Genomic DNA, 9,668 nt, shown 5'->3' on the forward strand with positions numbered 1-9,668 from the left:
TATATATACACACACACACACTGTATATACAGTATATATAATGAGAGATGGGGAGAGAGATACAGATAAGTAGACACATTTGTTGATACTGCTGATCCACTGAAACAATGAGTCACGGCTTGTGAAAACTGATTTAATTAAAACAATTTTCTAATACAAGTTCCTATGTCTAGTATGCGATGGAGTTAACAAAAGTAGTGAAAGACATTTATTAGACGTTTGTTTTACAAAGTAATGCTAAAATAGTACGGACAAATATGTCGATACTTTTAAAAAGGCTGTTAATCTTTGAATTGTAGTCGTTTTTTGAAGTGCGTGATGAGTGCTTGGTTTTGTTTTGGGGCTGCTTTACTTCATTTGACACAGGCAATATAGAATCTGCATGGCACAATGAAGTCTCAAGACTACCATGGCATCCTGGAGCAAAGCATACTGCTCAATGTCAAAAAGCTCATGCTCACTTGTAGGTCATGGTCCTTCATAACAATTACCCAAAACTTACAGTTTAAAGCACTCAAGAGTGGCTGGAAAAATAACTAAACTCATTGGGCTATTTTTAATGGCTCTTTGTGATCCTAGATCCTAATACTGTTAAATAGCTATTGAAAGACCTGAATTTTCAGTGTGGAGATGCTTTCTGCCAAACCTGAGACAGCTTGATCAGTTTTCTTAGGAAAACTGGGCCAAACTACTTTATGGCAAATTGAGATGTCTCATTTTTTTATGCACTTCTTGTTACTGTGCACTATTTTATTTTTATATTGTATCATGTTCGAATAAATTTCATTTCATTTCATTTTGAAGCACAGAGATCACTTGTTGGCAGCGATTACTTTAAAAAGTGTTGCTACACAATAATAACTTAAGGATACCAGTGTTTTTGTTCATGTCATTTTCAATTGTTTGTTTATGATGTATTTCAACTAAATCAATAATCAACAACAAAGTCAGATTTGTGTTGAATATGGAATAAGACCCATTAAACTTTAATCTCTTTAAAGTTATTTCAAAGATAGTTGTTTTTGATTATTGTGGAAATATCATCTGGTTCTGATAGACAGTGTTGGTCTAAAAAGGGCAGTTTAACAATACATATTGATCTTTGTTTTTCCTGGATGTTTTATACTTTGTTGCTGTGTTTTCAGCAGGTCCTCCCAGTCAAGACCTCCAGACTCTTGTGAAAGGCTTGCTTAACAAAAACCCAGACAACAGGTCAGGCTCAGACACACAGACCACACATATATTGTGTTACTATTGCAGCTATTAGCATCCATCAGAGTAGAAAGCTGGTAGTCTGACTTCATCGCAAGACAACATCTAAATTTGAGCTTTGAAATAATATCAATGATCAGCAGCAATACTCTGATAGGTAGTGCTGGTCAAACCTTGAATTATTGGTGTTTTGTTTCCTAAAATTATGACCAGAAAATGTACCAGCTATGAATAGTAGCTGCACAACACAAAATTATTTGCTGTGAACATCAAAGCTCTAAAGTTGTGCTGACGTGATTTTATTCATGTTACTTATGCCGTGTTACTGTCAAGTGCTTAAACTAGTACAAAGGTTACATTGTTCTTAATGAAGGGCTCAAGAGGTTCATCTGAATATCTAAATGCTGCTAATGCTTTCAGATGCATTTGAATGTAATTCTGTTTGTTCTTGTCATCAACAGGTACAATTTAAGAGCATTTACTCATGCTATTTGGTGCTTTTTCATCTCAGTATATAGCTTTGTATTTATTTAGTAACCTTTATTCAATCTGGAAAATCCTATTGAGATCACAGATCTCTTTTGCAAGGAAGGCCTGGGTCTGAAGGCAGCCTAACATGCATGTTTTTGGTCTGTGGGGAAAGAACCCACGCAAGCATGAGAGGCATCAGTGCTAACCACTGAGCCGTCATGCTGCCAAAGCTTTTGTTAAAGACGTTTTTGTTTTAAAAAATAGTTGTGTTTTCATGGTTACCTGTTATTTTTTCTTCTGCAGAATCAACTGGCCAGAGCTGTTGGATCACCCATTCTGGACACAAGTAATAAAGGAGGAAGATGATGCAAAAGTTCGTGAGGAAAACAATAAACACAGTGAAACGGGAGGAAGAAATGGCTGTGAGGGACATGGCTCTGTTAACTTGAGGTGTGTTGATGCAATTTTTCTTAGTATTAAAGATTCATCACAACTGCAAAGATTTTTTTTGTGTTGTTGAAGTAGTTTTGCTGCATGTTAAATTAGTTTATTGTTTGTGGTTAGTAGTAATTACAGGACAGTGGTAGCTCGGTTGTCAGCGCCGCTGTCTTTAATCCTGAGGCTCATGTTTGAGCTCAGGTTTTGTCAGGAGAAGCATCTGATGTAAAACAATTGCCAAACCTTTCATGCAAGTTCACTCACTGTGGTGACCTCTACAAAAGGGAGTAGAGGAAAACAAAAACAAAACTATTTGTAATTGTGAGTGCCAATATATTATGCTGATTTAAACCATTTTATGTCAGACACAGATCAAAACTTTGAAACAATCTAACTGATCACATTTCAACAACACAGGGATGTCATGCAGGAGTTTTAAAAAGAAATTAAATATTTTGTCTACTGAACTTTTATTTTTCCCTTGCTCTTCATTTATGTTTTTATTTTAAAAGCAGGAGTGGGCTGACATACAGAATATCCACAAGCCACACAGTCGTCACCCAGCCAGGCTACATCAAGTCAAAGAAGCTCATCTCTTCAAATGTAACAAATGAAACAACTAAGAGGCCGTGTGAGAGAGAAACTGAGGACCAACAAGTTGTTAAAAATACATTCAGAGGAGCATTAAAGAACAGTTGGTTCCTGCAGAAGGAGGCATTAGGTGAACGAACAGGAGAGGAGAAATTAAAGACTGAAGAAGAAGATGATGATGAACTAACTGAAGTGAAGCAGGAAGGTCCCACACTGCACCATAATAAGTCTTATAGATCAGGTAATGACTTTTTAACTGTGCCTTTTTAATATTATAACATCTGACTATAATCTGTATTCAGATGAAAAAAAATCAAATATGCTTTTGGATGAGGAAAAAAATATTCAAAGTCAATTATTTTTGAACATTTGTATCCTTTTCTTAGCGGGTTGTTGGTGTTGTATTTATCTCTTCCACAAGAACAGGTCACGATGTACCTTGGAAAATTTTAACATGCTTTCTTCTTCAGATAATGTATTGGAGCTCAGGCCAAAATGCTGGGAGGATCAGGACAATACAGAGGCCCTCTTCCTGCTTAGGTACTCTTTAATGTTTTAATTAGGGCTGAATAAAATGAAAACACACACCATATTGTTCCAATGACAAGAAGATTTGTGATAAACCAGTTTCCTTAACTTCTCTGTTTCTGATATGTCATCATGATAATGACATCAGTGTGAGTTTTATAGTTTTGGTCACACTCTTAAATTTGGCTTTGGACATTTCATAGTGGGACATCAAATCCAACAGACCCCAGAAGGATTATTGACATGCAGTTTTGGTCCTCAGGTTATTGTAATTCTTTGTGATATTGATATTGTGCGCAATGATACAGCAATGTGTAGCTCTAATTTGAACTACTTTGAAAAGATGATGTACTTTAATTTTATGGAAAAAAGACCTTTTTTCCCCAAAATGTTAAAAAGTCTTAATTCTTTGAAAAATGTATTTTAGAAACGTATCCATAAATACTGTAACTGGTATCTTAAAAAGTAGATGAAGTTCTTGTGACCTCACTGCAGCTCTTATATTATTTTGTAAACAACTAAGAAGCCATTTTGTCTTTTCTTTTTGTTTTTCTTACAGTTGCCATTCCAACCCAAGAAGCAGTCACAGCTTTTCAGGCTCTCCAAGCAAGAACCCTGCAGTTGAGGTTACTGTAGTACACACTGCCTGGTCCAAAAAAAAGTCACCACCAAAAAAAAAAAAGGTCACACTCTCTAATATTTCACTGGACTGCCTTTAGCTTTGATTACGGCACACATTCTCCATGGCATTGTTTCAGTAAGCTTCTGTAACGTCACAAGATTTATTTCCATCCAGTGTTGCGTTAAGTTTTCACCAAAACCTTGCTTTGATGATGGTGGAGTCTGACTGCTGTGCAAAACCTTCTCCAGCACATCCCAAAGATTCTCAGTGGACTCTGTGGAGCCGATCCATGTGTGAAGATGATGTCTCATGTTCCCTGAACCACTCTTTCACAATTCCAGCCCCATGATTCCTGGCATTGTCATCTTGGAATATGGCCGTGCCATCAGGGAAGAAACTATCCATTGATAGAATAACCTGGTCATTCAGTATATTCAGGTGGTCAGCTGACCTCATTCTTTGAGCACAGACTGTTGCTGAACCAAGACCTGACCAACTGCAGCAACCCCAGATTATACTATGATCATCATAGCACATAGTTAAATCCAGGTGGCAGCTTTTTTTGTCCTGGCAGTATATATATGCTGTATATATTCATATATAATCTTCAGCTCTGGACATTGTTGACCTTCTTCTCATTTTCTGCTCCATTAGGTGAACACTTGTCCGGACATTACAAACTGTGTAAAGCAGCTTCTCCATGTTGACTCCGATCTGAATATCACCCACATCATTGACAACCCAAAGGTACACATGCAGTTGAATTGTACACAGATTCATTCAAAGGAAGTATTGTTGTCTCAAGTCTCTCTGTCAAAACCTTTGTTTCAGTCAGAGGATATTTGATTGAATAGTTAAAATATAAAATAAACCTCCACCTGCCTCAAGTGGAGGAGTTTAAGTATCCGGTTGTCTTGTTGAGTGATGGTAGGATGGAGCGTGAGATGGATTGATGAATTGGGACCTCACCCTCATTAATGAGGGCCTTGGTTGTGGTGAAGAGCTGAGTCAAAAGGCAAAGATCTCAATTTACTGGTCTGTCTTTGTTCCAACCCTCACCCATGGTCATGAGGTGTGGATCTTAAACGAAAGAACGAGATATCGGATACAAGCGGCTGAAATGAGCTTCCTCTGTAGGGTGGTCGGGCTTAGCCTTAGAGATAGGGTGAGGAGCTCCGTCATCCGGGGGGAGCTCGGAGTAGAGCTGCTGCTCCTCCACATCGAAAGGATCAGTTGAGGTGGTTCAGGCATCTGATTAGGATGCCTCCTGGACGCCTCCCTTTAGAGGGGATCCGGGCACGCCCCACTGGTAGGAGGCCCCGGGGAAGATCCAGGACTTGCTGGAGGGAGTATGCATCCTCTCTGGCCTGGGAATGCCTTGGGGTTCCCCAGGACGAGTTTGAAAGTGTTGCTGGGGAGAGGGATGTCTGGGTTTCTCTCCTGGACCTGTTGCCTCTGCGACCCGAAGCGGAAGAAGATGGAAATAGTTAAAATATTAACTCCTAATGAAAGTTGGAAAGTTTTTAGTGTGATTTCAATGTAAATCAAATGGAAAAGGAGAGAACATGGTTATGACCCAATCGAGACTATTCAGTGAAAGGAAATGTTTGGTTTCGTATGATTTCTACAGATTCTGAAGACTCCTCCTGTTCGGTTTGATCCCAAAACCCTCTGTGTACCCGCACATTCAGGTAGGTTATTTTTCTGATTTTTCACGTTCATTAGCATAAAACCGTCTTAAATAAATTAGATTTACCTCCGACTTTCTCCTTCAGCTGAGAAGCTGCTCTCTCTGAATGATGAGGAATGGACTGCCTTTGTGTTACAACTCCAGTCATGCCTTGAAGAGCAGAACTCTTCCACGTCTCTCCCCTCCTCTAATGCTCCTCCTCAGTCTACAGCTGTTCGATCTATGCTCAACCTGCTCTGCTACCTCTGCTGTGTGGTTGGGAATAAAGTTATCGCCAACAGACTGATGAACTCAACTCTGGTACAAAATATTTACTTAAGATTACTGTTAGAATGTGTGCAAACATTCTGCTGATAAGAATGTGATAAAAACTGATAATCAGCTGCATCAAAACACATAAAAACATTACCTAAAAGCATATTTTTAAGCACATACCAGTTAGGTTCTAACTTGCTGGTATTTGTTTTATCTGTTTACAGCCCTGTCCCACTGTAAGGTTTTACACAACTCATGCTGATGTATGAAAATCTTGTTCAACGTGCAGGCATACGCTGATGATATATAAAGCGTGACCCAAACGAGTTGAATGAATATAACTGTTGAACATATGAGTAACTTATCTATAGCTTGTCTTTGTCATATACATAACTTATACCAGCATATTACAGCAGAGCTTCAAGGTCCTGACACACTAGACAACTTATGCCAATTTATGGACATTTTAAAGTTATCTACGTTGAAGCTGGAATTGAAAAAAATGATCAGGAAGCTTCTTTTTGGCGTGTACATAGTGTAATTCTAACAAACTGATCAAATATATAACTTTTATTAGCAATTTAGACATAAAAATATTTCATATGTTGTCTAGTGAGACAGGGTCTTTAGCACAACATTAGTGTAACTTGAGAACTTTGCACGTTGGAGCAAATGGCTTCAATCACAACATCAGATCAAAGTGATCTTCAGCGTACGCCAGCATGTGGGCACAAGTTGTCTAAAACTATATAGTGTGGCCTTTAACTATTCTATGCACCTTTTTGTATAAAACAAAACTAAAAATAAATTATCTGAATCGAGTTCTGTGCAGATCTTACAATTTTTAGAGTCATAAAAATGTAATCAGTTTTTTTCATGTTCATAGTTTTCTACAGGTTAGTTTTTTTATCGTATCATTCTGTGTTTTTTTTTTCTCTCCACTTTTATTTAGCTTCGTGTGCTGACCCAGCAGTTACGACAAGCTCCAAACTGGGATGTGTAAGTAAATCATGGATTTCATTCAGATATTTGAAATGAAATTATGATTAAAATTTTTGGTTTTTAAACTTGATTGCTTGTTTTAAATATCAGACACGTTTTACTTTTAGCAAATACATTATTAATTTAGGAAATTCATCAAAAAATTCTGTTGAAAGGCCTGTTTTGTGATTTAAACTCCTTTTATTAAATTATGTTTCTTTAACAAATGTTTTACAGACGGATGAAAGTTCTCAGAGTGATGGGTCTTCTGGCTTTGCACTGTACTCACCTTGAAGAGGACAGTCCTGTTTCTGAGGTCTGACAGCTCTTTTTTTTGTCAAAATTATGTTGATTTTCATTGGATGAACATTCCTTTTATTCTCTTTGGAGACATCCAGCATGTCATCACATTGTTACAATGTAAATGTGAATTGATACAAATACAGGTATTTATCTAGGCTTAAGCATCTTGTAAAGAAAACAACACATACAATCTAAAAATTTAAAATATCATTCTGAAAACAAATGCATTTTTTTTATTGCCAGTCATATTAATTAGTTCAGTAACAGAAGAAATTCACTTTATTTATATAGCGCCAAGTCACAACAAACATTGTCTCAGGGCACTGTACAGAAAAATAAATGAAAGAATGAATGAATGAATGAATAATCTAAGGAAGCCAGCAGATTGCATTTAATTTTCACTTTGTCACAGTCTCCCATCCTGAGCAGCACATTGTCAGCAGGGAAAAGAAAAATCTCCCTTTTAACAGGAAAAAACCTCCAGCAGAACCAGAACCAGGCTCAGCAGCTGCAGTCATCTGCCTCAACCAGCTGGGTTTGGTGGGGACGGACTCAGACAAACACAAAAAGACTGGTTCAGATGTATTTTCCTCTGGAAGACAGACCAAGAAAACACGTTTTTGATAGAAATAATTGGAAAGTAATCAAATAAAGTGAAAGGAAATCCCAGCTTTTCAAATACACCCTCAACAGTACACATGTAATGCCAAACAGGACCATGAGGTGGCAGCAAATACCCAAATAAACCACAGTTTGTCCAAGGAGCCCAAAATCAATATACACATAACATTATTTTGATAAACATGTATTAAACATAAAGATACAATCTTGTTATTTTTTATATTCAATTTAGGAAATTGTTGCCAGTAACCATATTTTCAAACTAACAAGAGGGATCAACTGGAACACTGTTTGTCAGTTCCTGTTTGTACCAGATGATGGCATAAAAAGCTTGTAAAACAACATCTAACAGTTTAGATAATGTCAAATACCAGAATGCATTTTTCTCTTCTGCTCCAGCTATTTGTTAGTCTACCACACAAACACAGATCTTATTGGCTTTTAAGACTTTTACTAGATATTTATTTTTTCATCTTTTTGCTTCCTTTCATTTTATTTATTACTTGATTTTTGTATTTATTGTTTGTCGATTTTCTTGGTTTATTTGAATGAATTCATGAATAAATTAATAATTAATAATTGAGTAAAAATCTTCTAAGGAAATCTACTTCCACTGAAGAGTATTGCCATTAAAGTACTTGTTTATTTTGTTCTAACATTGAAATGGCTCGGACATAGAAAATAAATACCTACAAGGATTCTAGGGGTCAAAGTTTCTCAAAACAACATTACATCGTACTGAAGCGACTAATATTATCTCCTCATGTAAATGGTGTTATTGTTGTGGCTTATAGACATGTAATCAACAGGTGAAGCTGACCCCCAATGATACAGTTTTGGTCACAATTATACATTTGTACAGATTAATACAGACACAAACATAGCACCTGCAACTGAACTTTGTAATCTGTCCAAACAAATTATGAACTTATAGCAATATTAGAAAGTATGAATTATATTAGGAAGTATGAATTACAACAGGTTTTAGACTGCTTCATTTTTATCTATGGAGCACAACACAGTTTAGGTATGTTACTTTAATCCCAGTGCTCAAGAAAATATTGTTCAAGAATTCATCAGTTCAACACCAAGTCTTCAGATGAGCTATTTCATCAAACCCTCTAATTATAGACTCGTACAAACAATATCCTGCTCACATAATTCAGTCTGAAGCAGTTTTGTGCAAACACCAGTCTTTAACATGTTTCTATAGTTGTATAGTTTTTATCTTCAACACATTTTTTCTCTCCATTTCTTTGAGTTGTTACAAAAAACAATAAGTGAAACTGGAAACCCAGCTTGTCTGTTTTTATGGTTACTGTGAGCAAACATTTTGATGGGAAACATTTTCTCTACCAGCATTTGATGGTGAGAAGACCTAAAGAAAAACAGTAAAAGGGTTTGTTTATTCACTTGGAGAAAAACGTCAAAAATGTTTATCAGTCCAGCCGTCAAAACAAAGATGCCAGTTATGGTCGGAGGGCCAGAAGACATGTCAACAGTTGTATCAGTTAGGATGCAGAATAACCTCATCTTTAAATCAAATCCTCATCTTTTATTTTATAAGCTGTTTATTAAGACCTAGAGGCAGCAAATATTTACATTTCCGTATTTATTTTTAATTTCTCCTTCCATGCATTGGGGGAATGAGCCTCTGAGTCGTCACCGGGGTTTACAAAATGGCCGACTTTGGCATATGTTGTTTCTGTGCACTTGTTAAAGACAAATGGTGGAACAGTTTTTCTTCTGCCCTTCTTAGTTCTCTTCAGCTGCTATAAGATAACACTTCACAACAGTGTCTGTGTATGTTTGTGGCTATGGTCCTGTGGACTGGCTATGGACTCAGCAGGGGCTCCTGTGTGTGTGTGTGTGTGTGTGTGTGTGTGTGTGTGTGTGTGTGTGTGTGTAAGTGTGTGTGTTTGTTTTGTGTGTGCTTTATTACATTTTTAGTCATAT

The 9,668-nt window shown here is 36.9% G+C and overlaps 1 protein-coding gene across 1 annotated transcript in view; it reads left to right on the forward strand.

The window, feature by feature from the left end:
* ulk4 (unc-51 like kinase 4) overlaps positions 1–9,668 on the forward strand; it is a 123,752-nt gene that overhangs the window by 5,133 nt on the left and 108,951 nt on the right. The window contains exons 7-16 of the mRNA XM_014003354.1: positions 1,146–1,212; positions 1,987–2,133; positions 2,637–2,953; positions 3,183–3,252; positions 3,800–3,866; positions 4,517–4,609; positions 5,493–5,553; positions 5,638–5,852; positions 6,760–6,806; positions 7,026–7,104. Coding sequence (XP_013858808.1) covers positions 1,146–1,212; positions 1,987–2,133; positions 2,637–2,953; positions 3,183–3,252; positions 3,800–3,866; positions 4,517–4,609; positions 5,493–5,553; positions 5,638–5,852; positions 6,760–6,806; positions 7,026–7,104 — 1,163 coding nt within the window. The remainder of the gene's footprint in view (positions 1–1,145; positions 1,213–1,986; positions 2,134–2,636; positions 2,954–3,182; positions 3,253–3,799; positions 3,867–4,516; positions 4,610–5,492; positions 5,554–5,637; positions 5,853–6,759; positions 6,807–7,025; positions 7,105–9,668) is intronic.

This window comes from Austrofundulus limnaeus, unplaced genomic scaffold (assembly GCF_001266775.1).
Source record: "Austrofundulus limnaeus strain Quisiro unplaced genomic scaffold, Austrofundulus_limnaeus-1.0 Scaffold18, whole genome shotgun sequence".
NCBI lineage: Eukaryota > Metazoa > Chordata > Actinopteri > Cyprinodontiformes > Rivulidae > Austrofundulus > Austrofundulus limnaeus.